Source organism: Semicossyphus pulcher, unplaced genomic scaffold (genome assembly GCF_022749685.1).
Source record: "Semicossyphus pulcher isolate SPU_LCO1_2020_fin unplaced genomic scaffold, fSemPul1.0.p SCAF_19, whole genome shotgun sequence".
Taxonomy (NCBI): domain Eukaryota; kingdom Metazoa; phylum Chordata; class Actinopteri; order Labriformes; family Labridae; genus Semicossyphus; species Semicossyphus pulcher.
In genome coordinates this window covers 15,868,773-15,891,039 of record NW_027211692.1, presented here as the reverse complement: position 1 = coordinate 15,891,039, position 22,267 = coordinate 15,868,773, and the positions used below count along the sequence as shown (strand labels likewise).

The window sequence follows — 22,267 nt, the reverse complement described above, 5'->3', positions numbered from 1 at the left end:
GTGCTGCTATTGCTCTGTAGTGACTGTTTGCTATAAACAGACCACATTCAGGTGATTATAAGTTCTAACTCGTCGGACCATTTGTCTCTCTCAGGTGTGGTTTGTGTACTAAACACACGCACACGCAGAAGGCTACTACTACTTCAAGTTTGTTTAGGGTTTTACTGTTGGGGTTTTTTTCACCTCAGGAAAACATGGGCAAACAAGAACACAACTGGAGGTTTTGGTGTTTCATGATCTGATCGGCCTGTTTGCAATGTGATACTTTTCCCTTTTATTTCCAAAGTGTCAAAATGCAAACTGACACAGCGACTGTGTGCTGTCAGTAAAAGCTCAGCAGAAAGCTGAGTGTGTGTGTGTGTGTTATGAAAACAGGCTCATGGGGGCCCCTAGCGTAACAAGGAGCAAACAGCACCTTTAAAAAAAGCAGTTACCACTTTCATTGACAATGTTTTTAATGTAAGACATACTTAATGTTATGGCTTACCTGTCGCAGTGCGGATTGTGATTCATGGTCCCTTTAGTCTCCTACTGTAATAACTGCCTTATAACAGAGGAGCTGAGAATCAGAAATACAGTGTGGAAACTAAAGAGACTAAAGAGTAATGTGTCCTTTTGTTTCACTTTTATAAGACTTAAGGGATTTGCAAATAAAGGTTTAACTGTATTTTACGTTGTGTCACAGTCTGGCGCCATGACGTGTCTGAGCAGCAGTCTGCAGTCTTTGAATGGAGCCTTCCTGTAAGGACTGAATTTAAATGTGAGAAGTTGCTGTGAGGCTTTTCTCGCCCTCCGCGGCTTCTGGTTAGAAGTCTAAGCATTATGTTTGAGCAGTATATCAATAAAGCAATATATCAGTATATTTATATATTATCCGTAGGTCGGGTCGAGGTGGTTTCAGAACACTTGAGGTGTTAAAATAGATTTTATGATTGTTTAACTTTGTATTTTGTATCAGTATGTTTGCTTAATATTTTTCTGACTTGTCTAATGAATTGTTTTAATTTACAAAGTTCTGTTGTCAATGAATCTTTGCATTATTAATTGTTATATTCTGGTTTATAGGAGTTGCGTGCTGCATGTGAGGCAGCATCAAGCAAACGGCCGTATTATAACTATAATGCCACATGAGACTGTCAGGATGAAAATGAAACTAAGCCCTTCTTCTTTTTTAGTCAAAATGCAAATGTGACAAGGGTTTTTATTCATCTGTCAGCTGGTAAGCCATTAGCATGACTGTGTGCACTATTTTGGAGACAGGAGGGGATAAAAGTATAAAGCTGTCTTGTTGAAAACTGTTTCTTTCTCCCTGCAGGAATCCTGAGCTTTGACTGTTAGACTTCATCATTACTCCAGAATTAATCCAAATGAAGCGGCAGGTAGATTAAACCCTCCATCCACCTTTCATAATCAAGTTCTGCATACCACATCAAAGCTTTATATCACATTTTAGATGAACTATACAAGGGTGTTGTGTAACTGGGATAAATAATCAAAAATACTGGTTGCTTTATGCAGCTTTGTCTGATCTGCAGAGACTTGTTTCCCTGCTTTGAGGGAGAACGCTAATGAGCCAAAGAGGCCCACCACTAAAATTAACATGAAGACGGATGGTGTGATGCCTTAATGAAGATGTCTTTTAATGAATATTTCAGCTAAAGAGCGCAAGTCTTCACCGACTGATTTACTTTTTCTACTTTTCAGAGCATACCAGTTAATCCCGCATCACTCAAAACATAGCAAGAAAACAGATAATTTACTCCCGCCCACAGAGAATGTCTTCCATCTTTCTTAACGCCTAAATAATAATCCAATACTCTTATTAATAGTGACGTCAAATATCAGCAGCAGCATCTCCAGGTCTCTTCCTTGTTGTCAGTCCTGGGTCAGATCAATAAAGTTCATTTTGAGAGACATTTCAGCGACTGTACGTGGCTCCATGAAGCATCTTGTTCGACATGTTGTCTCTAGCAATAATGCTGTGTGGTAGCTGATATGAAATGCTCTGGGTTTGTATGCGGTTTGGTCCGTGGGTGAGCACAAGCTTCTGACTGATTACCGCATATACTGTGTAAGCTTCCTATAGTGATCTACTGTACACATGATTGGAATAAAATGGAGGATTGTCTAGTCGGCTGCCTGTTTGTTCTTGTTGCTTCAAAGTGTACTAGAGAAAAGTTTAAATTTGAAGGAAACAGAAAATACTTTCACCCATGATGGATGAGTAGTCTAAAAATCATGTGGTTTGAGTGTATCATATCACAAAGATCTGACAGCCCAACTTCAACTAATGTGTATTATATGACCAAAATGTAAGGATAAGTATAACTTACCTCCCTATAGTAATATAAGTTACAATGCTTTGGATCCCTCTGAGAATACATTGAGCCCAGCCTAATTTCCAGTAGACGGAGCTTATATCTCCAAGGATACTCCTAATACCTGCACCTTGTAAAACTTCTTAATTACAAAGAACTTTTCAAGCCCAAGCTGGTTCTTTGTAAGGTGGAGTAGATTGGAATTCCTCTGTACTTTTCTCATAATCATAACAAGGAAAAACTAATTTTAAGGGACAAAAATCAGAAAGAAATCACAGTTTGGTTTTTGCCATAAGCACCTTTGCAAAGTATAAGAGTGTTTAAACACTGAGCTGAAGGTACTTATACTTATCATTGAATATGTATGATTATAAAAAGGGACTGTTTGTTTCTTTCACTGACTGAATGCTTAATCAGGTGACTGTTCCTGCGACAAAATTTGTCCTGCAGCTTTCCCTCAGCAGTCTCTTTAATAACGTTTGAGGATAACACATGATAAGCTTGCAGACGTGGAGAGAGGAAGCAGTTAAAAATGAGAGTGGAGAGTAAAGAACTTATTAGGTATTATTATATATCCTAAAAGGTTTCATGAGGTTTTTGTTACAATATCTGTCTGAGGTCTGTCACTGTGTAAGAGATGGTTTGATACTGTATTCAATGCAGCCTGACAGCTGTTTACCAATTCACCGGGCCTTCATTGTTCAGTTTGGTGTTGTGGAAATGGCATCCATTGTAGAAATACTGATGCAACTGACTGAAAATGCTCCAGCCTTAATGTCTGTAAACTGGTTTATACTAGCTAACCAACTAACTTAAAAGTAAGCACTTCTAAAGCATTACATAAAAAATAATATATAATAATAATAATAATATTAAAAAACACACCCTGAGCTTAAGGATGGTTCACTGTTGATTATTCATGAATCCATGTGTTTGATTATATTACCACTCATCTGGAGCACAGTTAAACTGTACAAACTACAGGGGTAGAAGGGGTACACGAATTTATATCAATTATCTGGTAAACAAGGATATCTGCAAAGTACACTGCTCTAGTTAGAAGGGGGGCTGACAGGAGCTGATGACATCTAGGTCAAACTTACAAATATCAGTCAGGTCAGTGAAATCTTTATTTTTAGTGTTTATAACACTTTCAGGGATGTTTTTCTTCCCACCCAGCCGTTCTAAGCATTGTATCTCTAAAGAAACTATACACTGTCATGTATAAAATGAAACTAATAGGAATTTGTAAAAGGTGATTTGATGCACTTGGCTTTCCGTAGCGCCACGCTCGGTGGGTGGGGAAGTGGAACCCAGTGCAACGCAAAGGCAAAGAGGTCAAGAGGAGGGGTTGAGAAAACCACGTGTGCGCAGCAGCACCATGAGCAGCACTGTCCTTCCTCGGTAGACTTGTTTTTGTAAGCTTGTACCCTTCGCATGTAGCCAGCTAGCCTGCGTTAGCCGGAGAAGCAGATTGTTTTGTATTTCTTTCACAGACTCAAATATTCACGCAACGCTGCTGCTGGGATTTCTGTTTCTGCTGCCAAACTGACTGCCGACCATGGTGAGCAAGACAGATGACATACCGGCGTCAGTGCCCAACTGTAATCCGGTTGATCTTGCGGATGAAGCCGGGGATGGAGCCCAGGACTGCAAAGAATCCAGCAAGACACATCTGAAGGACTCCTGTGGCTGTGGTGAGACTCTGCAGCAGTCTGACTGCGTCATATTTCCTGTTATAACACCTATCACACATAATGAATACCATGATGACACCTTTAATACATGTAGCAACAGTGCAAGTTCATAAAGCCAGCATCATTGTGCATTTATTGTCTTTACTGCTATTTATTTAATGTTTTGGTTGTCTGTGTCTTAGCATAGCATCCACCAAAGCTGGTGACATTTACCTCCACGCTTTTTATGTGATTGAAAAGTCCTCAGAACCAAGGTGGTGGTCAGTGGGGTTTACCCCCTCCTCCTTCAGACCATCTCCTTGGTACCCTCTTCAAGTTTAGAGGGTCCTCCTTGCACTTAGCAGCATTGCTAGTTAGCTGCCTGGTGTCAGTGTTTTATCTTATCTGTGCTAATGAGCGAGCAACAACCTACACACACTATCAGATCAATTTCTACATCCATTGGTCATAGCTATAAGCATGTAGTCCAACCTGTCACTGACACTGCATGCAAAGCAGGCTAACCCAAACAAGTTAGCCGGCATGCTAACATTAGCCTCCTCATTGAATACGCAGCTAGTTAGCTCAACGGCTAATCAGCTAACTAGCAAGCAACAGCTCTGACTGTCACTGACAGCGGGTCGTTCCATACCCCGAGGAGCATATGCACTGCAAACGGGTGTTTTTCAGGTAAAACACAACTTGGCTGTATAGCGCATGAGTTGTACACTGGACACAATACCGCTGCTTGTGTCGTGCTAACTTAAATTGACGCACATGTTCGATAACAGCGTGTCATAAGAATGAACTGAAGGTCACCTTCAGTGGAGTTGCACACTATCCACATGACGAAGGGGGGTTCAATCGTATGGTGGCATTTATTCTCGGGGATATGTGTTAGACAAGCTTTGAGGGAGACGCGTTATGCCGTTTTTTGGATTAAAAAGTACTTTTTAGAAGATGTCAGCTGGATAAAGTGCGCGGCGGTTGGTGATAACATAATAAGCGCCCTCCCTCCTCCCCGCCACGGAACATTAGATGTAGTGTCCCTCCTCGACCGGGAAGCGGAAGCTAGCAGTTGTAGAAAAAGTCATGATAGTGCATTGCACAGTGAGAGGGAAGGTTACGCTAATAATACATGAACAGACGTGTAAGCTGGTGAGTATACTGTAAGATAAAAGTAGAGGTGGCGGCTCGCGGCTGAGCAGCAGCAGAGCGTTAACGGTAGAGAGATATAAGGCTGATACGTGCACTGTCCGCCGGTGAAGTTCACGTTACACAAGTTCTAGAGCACCAGAAGTCTCAGCTGCAGCCTCTCTGTGTGACACATGTGGGACCTTGAGTTGTCTCTCTCATTCCACAGGACAATACAGGCCAGAGAGTCACTGCTTTACCTGAGCTTGTGCCGCTTTGTTCATGTTATTTATTCAAATTATTTGGCTGGATATTGGCTTGTATATGTGCTGTCAAGTCTTTCAATGCTTCCACAAGCCCACATGGAGCAATGGATGCTTCATTCTAGAGCTGAAACAGACAGTTTTTTTTTAACTGATTAGTCAATCAAGAGAAGAGAATGAAGTTTTGATCATTGATTGGCAGTTTAGGTTTCTGTGAAGAAATATGCAGACTATGCTTTGGCTTCAGCTTTTCAGCTATGAGGACTTGCTTTGTCTCATGTGATACTTAATTTAATATGTTATTTTTGTAATTTTTAAAATGTGTTTGACACACAAAACCAGGCATTCTGAACTCTTAATAATTGAAATCTGAATTTAGATTTTCCGTATAAACTGTCGTGTCAGGTATGAGAGACAGGGACAGGGTCAATGGTTTTATATAAAAGCTAATACTGGAGTGTCAGTGAGGAGTTGTAACATTACACTAAAGCAGCACATGACAAAGTGCAAGGTGAGGGTCATTGTTAGGAGTTTAATGGGGCTTAGTGCTTCCACAGGGTGAACGGTGACCTGGTTAATTCCAGGAAACACTGACACCCTGGCCCTTCTGCTTGTGGGTAGATGTCCCCCCCCCCCCCCCCCCAATCAATGATGCTTTATTATCTATAGCAATGGCTCCTTATTTTTTTCTGCCTGTGACTGTATGGACATCTACATGTAGGCCCCCATATTACACATATTAGAGATTGAGTTTGTTTATGGAGGCTTGAGGAGAATAAATAGTGCAGCAGTAGTTCACAAAAAAACAGCAGAGATCAGAGAAGAGGATAAAAATATAAATCTTTAATGTAGAAGAATGTATTTCCTTTATCTTTTTTTCATATAAATGCCAATAAGGTGTGACTACAAGCCCATTACTAGATCACATACCCAACAGATATCATCTTAAAAAGCTTATTTTGTTTGTTTGCGATGAAATCCCACCACAGATGCATGACTCAGGGTCTGTCCGTCCACCAGGAGGTTGCCACCTTGTGCATCAAACTCGATTGCAGACAGACCTTGTGCTGCTGCTGCTGCTGTTGTTGTTGTTTTCAGGGTTGTCTGGTTGGTTAATGTTGCCATGGCAGCAGCCAGGGTCGCCCCATGTCAAGGCCTGCAGAGAAGATAACTAGCTAGCTGCTGAATTTATTACTTTGTTATCCAGAGGAATGGACCGGCCTAATGAAGTAAAGAAAAGCTAATTTCGGTGACCTTAAGCATCCCACCATCTGAAAGGCGATCATGTGAATGATCACTCTGAGCTGGCAGCTTGATGCAGAGAGAGGTTCAGTCAGAGGAGAAATATGTGCTTTCTGTATTGTTTCATTGTGTCCGGACTTTTGCTTCTCCTCTTTCCTCATCTGAGTGATGTCCTTGTTTTATTGATTCCTAACCCTCACCTTGTGCCCTGGAGGTGACTGTCCACCAAATAATTAAATACTGACAGAGAAAAAACGATACTTTAGGCTTTAATTGAGGTAAAATTGTATTGTAATATCACGACTATACAGGCTTATTATAGAAAAAAAAATTAAATTTGATGTTGAAAATATTGCATTGATGATATATAGAATACTGGTATTTAAGTTGCATATTCTGAAGCAACAACTTGCATTTAAAACAGACAATTTAATGAATCCATTGTTTATCGATGGGTAAATATAAACTCCTCTTCATACAGTCATATGAATTGAACACCTTAAATAACTGTTATACTTAAACATAATGATTTAAAAACTGTTTCTGACAAAACAGTCCCTCATATTTGCTTTCAGGAAGTCTGTATGTTTTAATAGTAATAATCATTAATTTCCCTTATTGAAATGCCAACCACAAACATCAGACTTAGGACAGCCCCGCCTCCCTCTTTAGATCATTTAACTGCTGTCTCGCACCAGCGCTCATCACTTTATTATGTCTCGCCACCATTTCAACAGGAAATGCATACAAAAATTCATTCAAAACTACAGCAGACCTGATTCCTGTTTACTATAAAAACTGCTTCATCATTCCCATCCCTCCTACTTCCTGCTGAACTTTCTTTCATTCCTTTGATTGATGAGGTAATCCAGCAGCCTTTGTGTTGCAACACTGACCCATTTTAACCCAAACTGCTGACACTTTGTACTTTTACCTTTCTGATGTGGTGAACAGTAATGACCTAACATGTAAAACTTCCTTATTTGATGTCCCTCATTAAAACAGCCTCCACTGTTTGCCCCTTTTATAACTGAACCACAATTTTTATGAATAATTAAAAGTACAAAGATTATTCAAACAAGGCAACTGTGTGTTTGCCTACTAAAGCCGCTGTTATTTTAATGCAAGAAAAAACAGTATTAAAAGGGATGAATCTGTCTTCTTGCTCATTGTTCAGCTGTCTGTTCTGTAAGTCTACTGTTTTGATTCCCTCTCAACACTCTCATAGCGTTACAACAACAGACCTTGTGTAGCATTCAGCTGCTAATGAGCAAGATATTGTCCTCAGAAGTTGGTAGGGACCATAAACTGAGCTAAAAGAGATTCAGTATTGGACTTCTATTCATCATGTGGACACAAGTAAGACTCCAAATGAATGCTAAAGTTACTGTGTAACTGTGTAATTACAAACAGAGGTCGGCAAATCAACTTAAAAGGTGAGTATTTATCAACGTTTGCGCAGCCCCAACATGACCAAAAAATACGTGAATACAATCGAAAACCCCGGGTTTGTTAACCCAGAAATGAGGGAAACCTCGGGTTTGCCGTTTTCAGAAAGAGAGGTAACTTCAACTCTGAGTTGGTTACTATGGTAACTGTGTCAGTGAACCTAACCTGGTCGGGAGCAGGTTTTCTTCAGGAAACTCAGAGTTTTTCTGTCTCCTTCCTCTAGAATATAAAACCCTCATTCGACTTCCTCATTCATTCAGCCCGTCTCACGCCTGTGTTTGAGCGGTTACAAATTTAAAAAAAGTGTTTTATAATTATGATAAAAAAATCAAAAGACAAATCTGTGTCAAAGTCATCACTTTTAGATTTTCCACCGCCACTGCCGAGAGCACTCAAATAAGACGTTATTGGATTTTTTTTAGTTGAACAAAATTCAGTTTAATCAACATAAATTATAATGTATGTGAAGTCAGCATCATGTTAGGGATAAAGCTAATGCACATTAAAACAGCCACTGAATGATAATTCATTAGTTTAATATTTAAAACATTACTGAAGTGAGGTTCAGCCATGAGCCTGTTCCTCCTGAGCTGTATCTTTGAATGATGTCCTGGTATTTTATTTTTAACTGCTTCCATGTACGTTCCCGCTGCATTGCTCCTAAATTAATAAATATTTTAGCTTCTGGTCGTGATTAAGTATTAAATAAATAGACCAGTTCAAACTTAAGCATTTACTCGAGCAGCAGTTTCTTCCCACACCGCTTCTCTCTCTTTTGCAGCTGCAGCCGTGTTACTTTATTTTTCTATAAACATGCTCGTATTCGCTGAACGTCCGCATGAGGATTTCGAGCTCCACTGGTGTGACGTAGGAGGACCTCTTTTTGTGTACCGTTGCCATGGTGAATTGTGGTATCGGGGCTCCATTAATGCTGGCTTCTTATAGTCAGCGTGCACACACTTAACTCCGGCTGAACCTACTCAGAGTTGATTGAACTAACTCTGATCAGCTGTTCTGAAACCAGAAAACCAGCGAATTTTAACTCAGAGTAAGTCAAACCACAGTCCCGGGTTAGACTGAGGGTTTGTTGGACCTCCTTTCTGAAACAGACCCCTGCTCTGATAAGAAAAGAAACGTTTCTCTACTGATACTGAAAACAAGAACAGCTACACTTCGACACACAACACCCAGCCACCATTGTCTTCCTTAGTTACATTATTAACTTGCTTTTCTGCTCTGAAGCCGTCGTGTTTGTTGTTCAGAGACCGGCGAGTCGCCCCTATCGCTTCTTTAGCCTTCTCCCCCCTTCTTCTACTCCTCCATTGCTGCTCCCACTCGGGGTCGTGGCCCCTCCCTCTGGCCCCCGTCTCTTCAGTAACCCTGTTGCTGTTTACCCTTGACAGTGAGCAAGGACACACTGCTGGCAGCATTCGCGTCCCAGTGAGAGAAAACAGGTGTCCGACATCCACATACACGGCCCTCCTCCTTTTTGAATTAATGACCTGAGAGCCTCATTTTAAGTCTTCTCACTTTAACTGTTGAGTAACTGTCATTCTGAGGGATTGAATGCCTGTAAAAGATTAGGGGGCAGCTGCTGAATGATCACTAGCTAATTTGCAGGACTTGTATTTGCCACAATCACCAATTATCCCCTCTTGTGAATGCTTCCTGGCCGAACTCCCTCCAGTGTTGCAACAGTGTCGGTTTCAGCAGGCTGGTGTCGGTGATGAGGCAGTTCCTGCGTGGATCAGCCAAAAAACACTTTGTTACTCATTATCAAAATGTCTTGATGCAATCATTATGGATCTGTGTGGTTGCTTAAGCTTTTTAGAACATTTGTACTCCTCGGAGAGCTTTGAAGTTGATGATTGATGAAGGTGAAGTCAGGATCCCATCATCTATATTCTGCAGTTTGTGTTTGGTTCAGATGTAACGAGACCACAGCATCAGCATGCTGTAGCCGAGCTTTGTCGGCTCTGTTCACCCGTTCATAAATATTTCATGAGGTTACTGGTAAGGTCATCCACCTATGTGTCTGCGTGCTTTGTTTGTGTCCTTGCTGCCTGGCAGCATCTCCGTGTTTTCATGTGGAAGAAAAGTTTAGTTGCATGGCTGACAGTGTGAAGGTGGTGCTTCCTGTTGATCAGACTATTAGTAAATGGCAGTTGAGGAATTGTGGTGAGCATACCTTCGTCACTGAAGGTTTAGGGTGTAGTTCTCTGCTTGTTTTTCAGCTTCATGATAGTGCAACGCTTTTAACTGTATCTTTATTCCGAGTGGTCATATTCTTTACTGATGACCTCTGTTTCTCTGTCATTGCAGGGCACAGTGCAGACACAGCCATGGTGAATGGTGACGGGGCTCATGGGCACACAGAGGAGGCAGAATCAAAACAGGATGGCAACGGTGAGGCGGACGGAGGAGAGGATTCCAACGAACAGGAAGTGATCGTGATCCAGGACACGGGCTTCACTGTTAAGATCCAGGCACCCGGGACAGAGCCATTTGACCTTCAGGTGAGGCTGAAGACAGGCGCTCAATCACACTATAGCACAAACTGTATCAAATCAAATATGTGCACATTGTTGTATATTTGTGGCCACATCAGAGAAATGAAAGATTAAAGCCCTGATAACTTTTCTAGAGTTATAAAAATCCTTCCTCATAATATTATTGAACCTCGACTCTCATTTTTGCATCAAATAAACTTTCAAATTTAAGGATCTAATAATCAAACCAGCCATCCTGGATCATATGAGACTACTAGTTAAGGGCTTTTGGTCTAAACATCTGGTTAAATTGCAACATGAGCATGAAAAAACGTATCTAACTAGCTTCATCTCCATGCCTTCCCTGCACCAGGTATCTCCCCAGGAAATGGTACAAGAGATCCATCAGGTGTTGATGGACCGCGAGGATACCTGCCATCGCACCTGCTTCTCCCTGCAGCTGGACGGAAACGTGCTGGACAACTTCGCTGAGCTCAAGTCCATCGAGGGCCTGCAGGAGGGCTCGCTGCTCAAAGTGGTGGAAGGTTAGAATCTTTTACTCAAACCAGTTTTATAAGATTATTACGGTAAATCATTAGTCAGATTGTTTGGCCAGCACTTTAACCTGTTAAAGACAGTGTACCGTCCTCACTGTGAATCAAGATGGAACTAATAAACATGAACTAATCAGTTAGTGTGAAAACAAATACACCATTAGTGAAGGAGGTAAAGTCAGACAGTCTTGGCAGGTGTGACCTGTTTAATACAAACATTTGAGCTTGGATTATTTACCCTCTGTCTACAGTTTGGTGCTGTGTGTTGCTTAAGTAGTGTGTTTCATGCAGCTGCAGGCAAAGAAGCTTAACTGAATTGCCTCTCAATATCCTGATCTGTAACTCGTCAAACCGCTCCTTTCTTCTATTTATACCCTCTGTGTTTCCTTTGTTCCCTCTTCCCTCAGAGCCGTACACAGTGCGCGAGGCCCGCATCCACGTGCGCCACATCAGAGACCTGCTGAAGAGCCTGGACCCCTCAGACGCCTACAATGGAGTGGACTGCAACTCCCTCTCCTTCCTCAGCATCTTCACTGACGGAGACCTCGGAGGTATGACACCGTGTGACACGCTTAGGGTCGATGAACAGCCATGTCAGTGTTGTGCGTGATTTTAGCGACAGTGTGGACTGCAGGCTCTCACCTTGCTTGGTTTGATGTCGACTGCAGATAGCGGAAAGCGGAAGAAGAAGGGTAACGAGCTGGAGCAGATCGACTGCACCCCCCCAGAGCACATCCTGCCCGGCAGCAAAGACCGCCCCCTGGTACCCCTCCAGCCACAGAACAAGGACTGGAAGGTGAGAAATGATGTCTTTTTAAAAACAGGAAGTGATAAATGCAGGTAAAGCCAAACACAAACTGAAAGCTACATTTTATTATTCTTTCATCTTTTGCTGATGTTTTCATCTCCCCCACCAGCCTATGCAGTGCCTGAAGGTCCTGACCATGAGCGGCTGGAACCCTCCACCTGGAAACAGGAAGATGCACGGCGACCTCATGTACCTGTACATTGTGACTGTGGAGGAGCGCCACATCAGCGTCACTGCCTCTACACGCGGCTTCTACCTCAACCAGTCAGTCAACATTTCAACCTTGTGTCTCGCTGCAACATGTTTCCACTGCAGGGGCCTCTCTAACGAGAATATGCAAAATCATTTGACATGTAGCTTGTAGACGATGTATTTGGCAGCCACTCTTATGCACTACAAGTGAACAGACATGCTCATAGTATGACAACTGTGTGTTAAGCACTAAAAGAGATGCAGGCACAAGCAGTGGCATGTTAACAGTTTCAGGATCCTAATTTTGGATTAGTCTAGATGCCAGCAGGGACTTAACCCTCCAATTCACAAGGTCTAGTTGGATTAAATTAGAGAGTGCAACTGGGGAACATGCTGCGGTAGTTTGAACAAAGTTCTTCATGTTTTAATGTTTTCTAGTTTCTACTTCCTATCCAGGCTTTCTTAGACAAACAGTTTCCTTGCTCCATAAAGCTTTAACAATGTAAATAATAATTGTGATGTGTCTGTCTGTCTGTCTGTGTATTCCAGATCTACTACCTATACCTTCAACCCTAAGCCAGCCAACCCCAGCTTCCTGAGCCACTCTCTGGTGGAGCTACTGAGCCAGATCAGCCCTGCCTTCAAGAAGAACTTCACTGCCCTGCAAAAGAAAAGGTTAAAAACATCCCTTTGCCTTGTAGTTTTGCCTTTTATTTTTCTCCTGCCAGTGGGCAGCTTCCATTACCATCAAATGGCCCAGGGTTTGAACAGTGTATGAGTCATCCACTGCTTGGTCCACAACCTCTTCTCTTTACTCTCTCTGCTCTGTAAAAAGATGTTCTTATATTCTTTCTGTTCGTTCATTCACACATTACCTTTGTTTAAGATAAACTGCCTAACATATACAAAAAGAATAACTTTGTTTCACTCTTTCCCTCCAGGGTCCAGAGACACCCGTTTGAGAGGATAGCCACGCCTTTCCAAGTGTACAGCTGGACAGCTCCGCAGGTCGACCACGCCATGGACTGTGTCCGAGCCGAGGACGCCTACACCTCCCGCCTGGGTTATGAGGAGCACATACCGGGACAGGTGGGCACAACTGAACTCAGCAGCACATCAGGCAGATAAACATTGTTTTTTAAGTATTAACACATCTTATAATGCTGATTTGTTTTAGACCAGAGATTGGAACGAGGAGCTGCAGACGACCAGAGAGCTGCCCCGGAAGAACCTGCCTGAACGCCTGCTGAGGGAGAGAGCCATATTCAAGGTACTGAGTGTGTCACCTTTGTGTGAATGTGTGTTATGTGAGACAGATGACATTAAATTATCCCTCAAGCCACCCAAGAATGTGCCTTTGCACAATCAACAATGGAGACCAGATGATACTGAATCCCCAAAAACTGCTGACTCACACCACTAATCTGTTTCTCATGTGTAAATTTGTAGCTTTTAAACAGTTTCTTCTTCCTCTAACTCATAAACACATTTTGTCCTCCTTCAGGTCCACAGTGACTTTGCAGCAGCCGCCACTCGAGGCGCCATGGCGGTCATCGACGGCAACGTAATGGCCATCAACCCTGGCGAGGAAACGCGCATGCAGATGTTCATCTGGAACAACATCTTCTTCAGCCTCGGCTTCGACGTGCGGGACCACTATCGCGAGCTTGGTGGAGACGCCGCCGCCCATGCCGCGCCCACCAATGACTTGAATGGAGTACGAGCGTACGGGGCCGTGGATGTGGAGGGTCTGTACACTCTGGGGACAGTTGTTGTGGACTACAGAGGGTACCGTGTCACTGCACAGTCCATCATCCCCGGGATCCTGGAGCGCGAGCAGGAGCAGAGCGTCATCTACGGCTCCATCGACTTTGGGAAGACGGTCGTGTCTCACAGCAAATATCTGGAGCTGCTGGAGAAGACGAGCAGGCCATTAAAGGTCAGTTACATGATTGTTGTCCCCATTGAAGGGATTATTAGCCTGATTCTGATGCCTTTTACGTCCAATCACCTAACTTTGCTTTGTTGTTGGTGTGTATTTCAGGTCCAGAGGCACAGCGTCCTGAACGAGAAAAACGACAATGTCGAGCTGTGCTCCTCTGTCGAGTGTAAGGGCATCATCGGAAACGATGGCCGCCACTATATTCTGGACCTTCTTCGTACCTTCCCTCCTGACCTCAACTTCCTGCCTGTGGACGGAGAGGTGCTGCCTCCCGAGAGTCAGCGCCAAGGCTTCCCCCGCCAGCACCGCCACCGCCTGGCTTGTCTACGCCAGGAGCTCATCGAGGCCTTTGTCGAGCACAGGTGGGTGTCTGCACTTACATTTCCATCCTCTGGAGAGTTTCTCCATGTGTTTAACTCTTGATTCTGTCCTCCCACAGATATCTCCTCTTCATGAAGATGGCTGCATTACAGCTCATGCAACAGAAAGCAAACAAGGACACTAAGACCGACACACCCGCCATCACAGAAACCTCTGAATCAACCTCAGAAAGCAAAGACGATACAGCCCCGACGCAGACCGCATCGTCGGATTCTCCCAGTGCAACAGAGGCCTCCACGGACAGCACAAGCCCCGCAGACAACAACAACACCACTGCTGCCTCACAGACAGCAACTGACAGTGAAGAAACCTCTTCGAAGCCCGCCACAAACGGGCCTTTAGAGCTCGCAGCCACCCAGAACGGGGAATGCAAGAGCCCACTGGAGGGTAAGGAGCTTGAGGAAAGTATTCCAGGATTAGCTCAGGCCAAAGAGCTGGCGGAGACCTTAGTTGCCGAAGATGGATCTTGTATTGGTATGTCCAAAAATACCCTAAAATGTGAGGCCAAGACGACTCAGGGAGAGCTACTCTGGTGGATAATTGCATAGATGAAGTAGTTGATCGTAGAAGTAGTATTTAAACAAGAATTTGCAGCTAGTTTTAGAGAAAGTGTTGTAGAGCTGTAGAGTATCTGGGTTGTCGTGGCTTCTTTCCACCAGGCTAGCTGTCCCTGCTCAGTCCTCAGCCTGCAGAGGGGACGAGTGTTGGCCCCGTTAGAACCTCCCCACCCTGCTCCAGCCTGTGCCGTGCCCGTGCTGTGGGAATTGACCCAATAAACTGAATGATCAGCTGCATGGTATTAATCCAAATGTGTGTCGGAATGCAGAAATAATCTCACGTTCGGTGATTTGTGTGAAACCCAATTGACCCTGAATTACAGTAATCTGCTTGTCAAACATACTGACCCAATCTGTGCTGTTTAAGTTAATTAAGTTTTGAAATGGTTGTTGGTGCTCGTCTAAGGCCATGTCCACAGGAAGTTTATCAGATCACTGCCAACTTCACTAACAACTTCATCTCTTTATGATCCAAGTTGTTAGGATCTTTTTCCTTTATGGATCGTTTGTTAAATGCCAGTAAAGCAAATCAATACTGGAGATATTTGGCACATTTACAGCCATGTGCGTTGTATTGCACGCTCTCTTTTTCCGGTAAATACAGGATAAATTGATCTTTTAGAGGATGAGCTGACCAAAAAACATCTTTAACTGAGCCACAGCACCAATAAATGTCTGAGGCATAGCTGCGTTCTCCCCATACATACTTAAATGCAAGATTTAAATGGCTCCTTTTTGGGTGGGATAATAATGTTGGCTTAATGTGGACATGGCTTTCTCTGTACCTTTTCATATGCTGACATGATGTGTCTGGCACCATTAGTTTTAACATCTTTGCATTGTTTCCTTTCATGTGATCCTAATCAAAAACAGATCCCAAAAGCAGAGAGGTCGTCCTCAACGCCTGCAAGGCAGTCGGCTCCATTAGCAACACATCGTTTGACATTCGCTTCAACCCCGACATCTTCTCCCCAGGTAAGCACGTAAAACATACATGGACTAAAACCTGATGAAAAAATCTACTGTGTATACACATTGTTAAATTGGGCTGTGTATCCATAAAAAGGAGAAAACCAATAATCAAAAAGAAGTTTCTTCACAAACATTATAAGAAGTTGAAGGGGCGCTGGTTTAGCTCAGTTGGTAGAGCAGGCGCCCCATGTGCAGAGGCTACAGTCCTCAACGCACTGATCACAGACTCGACCCCTGCTCTGCCGATTATTTGGTGCATGACATCCCTCACTCTCGACTCCAACATTTCCTGTCTCTCTTCAGCTGTCCTATAAATAAAGAAAAAAGACAAAAAATAATCTGTAAGAGGTTGAAGTATTTGGATTCTTGTTCCTCTCAAAAAAAACAAAAAACTGATTGTTCCAAGACCACACTATCTGAGGGAAATATACCCACATTAGCTTATCTGTTTTAAGCTCACAATATAAATAATGATTACCTGTGTGAGGTGATAAGACGAGAAATAAAAAAGGAATTCTGACAACTAGTAAATGTTGGCAGAAACTGTCCCTTAAATACTAAGTGTCTGTAATACATAATGAAACTGCCGTGTGAAACGCAAGAAGATGATTAATCTTCCTGCTTTAGTTGAAGAGCAGCCAAGATAACGGTAGTATTTCATCCACTTTCACTCCCTGAGCTGTCAGATCATTCAGAGTCTAATTTCCTTCTTGCTTGTAGTCATTTTTAGCACGCTTGGCTCCAGATTATCTTTGGAATGATAAGAGAGAGGGTGGTACGTGTTTAAAGGACAATATACGCACAGAAGTGACGGTGTGTGTATGTGTTGTTGAACCAGGAGTGCGTTTCCCAGACGACAGCGCAGATGACGTCCAGAAGCAGAAGCAGCTTCTTAAAGACGCTGCAGCGTTCCTGGTTTCCTGTCAGATCCCATCACTGGTCAGTGACACAGAGGTTTAATATTCTGTTTGTGTGCATTTCTATGTGACTTAAATCTCTGAGTTCTTATGTCATATATATATATATATATATATATATATATATATAAATGTGTGTGTGTGTGTTTTATATCCAGGTTAAAGACTGTTTGGACCACAGCGCTCTGCCCATGGATGGAGCCACACTGACCGAGGCCTTGCGCCAGAGAGGCATCAATGTTCGTTATTTGGGCACAGTTCTTGAGTTTGTGGACAAGACCCCTGCCAAAGGCCAACTTGAGCACTTCTATGTGAGTCTGAGGAGATCCTGCATCCAACAAACCTTATCAAATTTCCCCCTTTTTCAAACTAATATATCCTTTATCCTCCGTCCCTTAGAGAATAGGAATCAGCGAGCTGATCACCAGATGTGCGAAACACATCTTCAAGACGTACCTTCAGGTTGGCATCACTCAACACGCATCATGTAGCCTCTTTTAAAGACAAACCTGCTTTTATTATGGTTAATAATTTGTACTCTTCATGTAGGGTGTGGAGTTGTCCGCCCTCTCTGCCGCTGTAAGCCATTTCCTCAACTGCTTCCTGAGCTCCTTCCCTGACGCGGTCGCCCACCTGCCTCCTGACGAGCTGGTGTCGCGACGCAAGAGCCGCAAGCGTCGCAACAGGGTCCCCGGCGGCGGTGACAACACGGCGTGGGCGAGCCTGACGCCCAGCGAGTTGTGGAAGAACATTGCCTCTGAGGCACAGAGCTACTATCACTTCACCATACAGTGGTGAGGGCCCCGTCTGTGCATGTGAAGCAAATGAAGCTCTATTACACTTCTGTTGGTTACAAATGAAATGTTTCTTTGCGTAGTGAAAGTGTGGACCAGGTGGTGGAGAAATACGGCCTCCAGAAAACCACTCTGCTCAGAGAGATTTCAGTCAAGACTGGCATCCAGGTAACACTCGATTATCCTACAGTGACCTTTTGATGCCTCTGCCAAATTTACCTTTGTGATGTTTACTCCTCTTTTCATTTGCCTCGTAGATTCTGATAAAGGAGTATAACTTTGACAGCCGCCACAAGCCTGCCTTCACAGAGGAGGACATCCTGAATATTTTCCCTGTTGTGAAGCACGTGAACCCCAAAGCCTCAGATGCCTTCCACTTCTTCCAGAGCGGACAGGCCAAAGTGCAGCAAGGTGAGACGCGTTCAAGAGTCCAAAATAGAAACTGACTTTCAGGCGGAAGCAAGGGCAGCTGATTTGAACATATCCTTCCTTGTCATGGTCAGGTTTCCTGAAGGAGGGCTGCGAGCTCATCAACGAGGCGCTGAACCTCTTCAACAACGTGTACGGAGCCATGCATGTGGAGATCTGCGCCTGCCTGCGCCTCCTGGCACGCCTTAATTACATCATGGGAGACCACCCTGAGGCAAGCAGAAATATGGCACCTCCTTGCTGTGTCAGCAACTTTAAGCTTCATATTGATTTCATGTAACTAAATGACGTGTGTGTATTAACCTGCAGGCTCTCAGCAACCAGCAAAAGGCTGTTCTGATGAGTGAGAGAGTCCTCGGCATCGAGCACCCCAACACAATCCAAGAATATGTAAGTAATCAAACCAGATGTAGGACGTTTTCATGCTACAGATGCTTGATATCCCTCTAACTTATATTTTTGTTCCCCTCACCTCTCAGATGCACTTGGCTCTTTATTGCTTCGCCAACGGCCAGCTGTCGACCGCCCTGAAGCTGCTGTATCGCGCCCGTTACCTCATGTTGTTGGTGAGCGGGGAGGACCACCCAGAGATGGCACTGCTAGACGTGAGTCTTAACCTGAGCACTGATTCTGATTTCAGTCCAAGCTACCACAGGAAGAAGACGTTTTGTTGCTCTCCTAAAAGAATTAACGACTGTTGGACTTGTTCTGGGCTCTCTTTCCACAGAGTAACATCGGGCTGGTGCTGCACGGAGTGATGGAGTATGATTTATCGCTGAGATTCCTGGAGAACGCCTTGACCATCAACACAAAGTACCATGGAGCCCGGTCCCTCAAAGTGGCCCTCAGGTAAGAAGTTCATCGTCTGTATGTATGTAGCAAGTATTGTCCTGACTGGAGTTCTGATTTAAATTGTGTGTGTCTTTTTATTCAGCCATCATCTGGTGGCAAGGGTTTACGAGAGCAAGGCCGAGTTCCGCTCTGCACTACAGCACGAGAAGGAGGGTTACACCATCTACAAGAACCAGGTAAGCCTACCTCTCTGAGCTGACACACTTTGCCTTATCAATTCTTATGTTTTACATCCTATTATATATATATATGTATATTCTCCTCTCAGATGGGTGAGGCACATGAGAAAACCAAGGAGAGCTCAGAGTACCTGAAGTATCTCACCCAGCAGGCTGTAGCTCTGCAGAGAACCATGAACGAGATCTACAAGAACGGCTCCAACGCCAGCATCATGCCCCTCAAGGTGACTGGTCAAGACTTCACGATGTGTTTTTGTGCTTCTTTCACCTCCTCCGCCTCCATAGTGATGCTATGTTTTCTTCTTCTTCTCCTGTATTTCAGTTCACTGCTCCCAGCATGGCCAGCGTCCTGGAACAGCTCAACATTATCAACGGCATCATCTTTATACCACTCAGGTAAAGAGAGGAGGGAAATGTGTGTATTTGGGGAACAATTTTTCTATTATTACTAATTACCTGTTAAAAAATGTGATTAGTAACCTAACCCAAGTATCACAATGTTAAAGTAACATAACTACTTCCTTTCAGTAACTTTTGGATTACTTCAATACTAAAAAAAATCTGCAAATAAAGATGAGAAAAGAAATTTCACTACTTTTATTATGCGCGAATGTCAGTTTAAAATAATAGCAGTAATTATGTGCATTTAAATGTTCTAGTATGCTAACGTATGCTGTTCACACTACTTCACACTCAGACTTCAAGTAAACTGCCATAAACTTATTCCAGTCTGGGGCTTGTGTTTTTACCCACATCATCCCGGCTGCGGTCGTCACCAGAGACAAACTATTTTTCAGTAGTAGTAGAAGACGATCAGGTTAGCTAACATTTTAAACTGGAATTCTGTGCAGCTAATGTTAGCAGTCAGTCTTACCCGTAAATGTTTCTTTAAATTAGAGGTTGAGTCCTTGAATAATGACAGTGGTGTTGTGAGTCATGAAGCGTGTGCGTGCAGGTGCACGGTATTCCCAGAAGGACGGTTTAGAAACGAGATGCCAGATGTGACAGAGCATCTTTGGTATTATATCAACTTCATTTTAAAATTGTAATCCTGCTAGTAATCCCCATTTTTAATAAATGTATCTGTAATCTAATTACCTCTTTTTTTCCTGTAACTGAACACAGTTGCCTTTTTTAAAAATCCTAATTACGTAACGCTGTTGCTTGTCTTCAGTTACTCCCCAAGCCTGTTTTTCATTTATCACGTTATCCTCTGTATTTACTTCCCATACATTGCTTTGCTTAACAAAATACTCTTACTGGATGATTCACACAGCAGTAGCACGTGTCTAACTGTGTTTGCAACCACAGAATAAGTAGTTGGAGGTCTGTTAAGATGACCAATGTGTTTCCAATTATCCACATATATATAGACATCTGTATCTGAAGATGGATAGAAGTTTCATTTCTTTCTACTCTGCATACGACCAATTAGAGCTTGATTGACTTAACACCTGATTTAGGTAATAAGGTGTTGATGGAGAAAAGAAAGACGTGCAGTGCTGGAGCTCTTTATAACCTGGAGTGGCCACATCTCTTACAAAATCCTTGATTGATTGGATTAATAAAAAACTAAACCTACATTTTATTCAATAGGAATATGAGTGTGAATTTGTTTTTACTTCCCTTCCAGCCAAAAGGATCTGGAGAACCTGAAGGCGGAGGTTCAGCGGCGGCAGCAGCTGCAGGAGCTGGGGAAGAGTGAGGAACCCACTGAGGACACCCCACTGGAGCTGGAGGACAAAATTCCCATTGATTAATGTCCAAGCGCCCTCAACACGGCTACTTCCTGCTATTGGGGAGGGGTGGGAGGCCGTGACTCAACAGCCATGTCACTGAGCCTGTGGAACTGAGAGCAGAGCGGTCTGAATCAGCATTGAAACAAACAGGGGGAGGGACGGGTGAGGGCAGCGCAGAGAACAAACTGTATGAACTGTAGGACAAAAGAAAGCAGAGCGGGAACTTCCTACGAGGTAGGAAAGACAGGGAGGAGAAGTACAAACATAGAATCAATGTAACGTGCGATCTGACAAATTCCCGGCCCGAGAACCTGCTGATGCAGATGTTAGCTGCTGTAGAAGTTTGATTGCATATTAACGCGTGGTTGCAGCCGGGGGAGGGAGACCAAGGACGACCATGACATTGTATACCAGAGCCTTATCCACTGCACCATATTCCCCCAGTAATGCTTCTTCTCAGCTCAAACATCCCACAGCACTGTAAGCCCAGGACCACATTCTGCCCCGCCATTCCCTAAAGAGCCTCGGAGACCCCCGGGCATGTAGCCACCCCTCCCCCCCCCCCCCCCCCCCCCCCCGGACGGTGCTCTAAATGATAAAGCACCCACCCTGTCCTAGAACTCAGGGGTTCTTTCTACTGTGCACTAAGACCTGAAAACAGTCACTAAATTTGAGATTTTTCAAGTGGGGCTTCTGAATGTAAATTCCCTTCTCTTTGCAGCAGTCGCCCATCAGTCTCACACGTCCCCGATGGTTAATTAATTTAATCGTTCTATCATTTGTACTTTACGACATCCCAGGTGGGTGCCTGCTGTGTCCTCTGGTTCCTGTCTCTCTGAGCATGCAAACAATACAGTGACACATTAGTGAGCCTTCAACCGGTTTGATTTCATTTGCTGGAATTTTTCTTCTTTTTTTAAAGTACATATAATGGATTTTGTAAAAGTGCACAGGAAAAATAAGAAGGTATTTTACGCCTGTTAATCATCAATAATTTAAGCCATGTCTGTTTTATAGAAAAATGTATAGAAGTGGAAAAAAGATGTATAAATCTCTATCAGATTTAGACAGGTGCTTGATTGATGTTAATGGAAAACGCAGATTTGAAACATCCACCTTACGCAGTAGATTTATCTATCTATATACTAGCTGTGTTCAATCTTCTATTTTTACACATTGAAAGAATATGTGCATGTATGTTTGTATGTGTGACAGTTTGTGTGTGTGTGTGTCTTTGTGTAGTCCAACAGAAAATCTATCGGCCAGGGCTGTCGCTGCTTTTTGCTGCTGCTGCATAGTTTGAATAGAGGCTAAAAGCGAACATTGGCTTTCCAAATGTTTTATTTTTCTACTCATAGTAAACCTGTTGGATGGCTGATG

The 22,267-nt window shown here is 43.4% G+C and overlaps 1 protein-coding gene across 3 annotated transcripts; it reads left to right on the top strand.

The window, feature by feature from the left end:
- Window positions 1-3,741: 3,741 nt before the first annotated feature.
- On the top strand, window positions 3,742-21,441 carry cluha (clustered mitochondria (cluA/CLU1) homolog a). 3 transcript variants are annotated; one of them, XM_069668552.1, is made up of 27 exons: window positions 3,742-4,015; window positions 10,405-10,598; window positions 10,945-11,116; window positions 11,533-11,676; window positions 11,794-11,921; window positions 12,043-12,197; window positions 12,675-12,800; window positions 13,067-13,214; window positions 13,303-13,395; window positions 13,630-14,064; window positions 14,170-14,429; window positions 14,507-14,835; window positions 15,879-15,980; window positions 16,816-16,916; window positions 17,053-17,205; window positions 17,294-17,356; window positions 17,444-17,688; window positions 17,772-17,856; window positions 17,946-18,099; window positions 18,192-18,331; window positions 18,427-18,507; window positions 18,597-18,722; window positions 18,845-18,966; window positions 19,052-19,145; window positions 19,238-19,372; window positions 19,471-19,544; window positions 20,782-21,441. In XM_069668552.1, the coding sequence occupies exons 1-27, from the start codon at window positions 3,880-3,882 to the stop codon at window positions 20,906-20,908; spliced, it is 4,122 nt and encodes a 1,373-aa protein (XP_069524653.1). In that variant the 5' UTR covers window positions 3,742-3,879; the 3' UTR covers window positions 20,909-21,441. The 3 variants fall into 3 exon arrangements, with proteins under 3 accessions (XP_069524653.1, XP_069524652.1, XP_069524654.1); XM_069668551.1 differs by having other exon boundaries at window positions 14,507-14,922; XM_069668553.1 differs by lacking the exon at window positions 3,742-4,015 and adding an exon at window positions 5,113-5,152 and having other exon boundaries at window positions 14,507-14,922.
- Window positions 21,442-22,267: the final 826 nt, after the last annotated feature.

Bases quoted from the DNA above. Each gene is read 5' to 3' on its own strand.
- cluha (XM_069668551.1), top strand. From the start codon at position 3,880: ATGGTGAGCAAGACAGATGACATACCGGCGTCAGTGCCCAACTGTAAT. The intron at 11,677-11,793 runs GTATGACACCGT...TGTCGACTGCAG, and splicing joins CACTGACGGAGACCTCGGAG to ATAGCGGAAAGCGGAAGAAG. The intron at 19,545-20,781 runs GTAAAGAGAGGA...CTTCCCTTCCAG, and splicing joins ATCATCTTTATACCACTCAG to CCAAAAGGATCTGGAGAACC.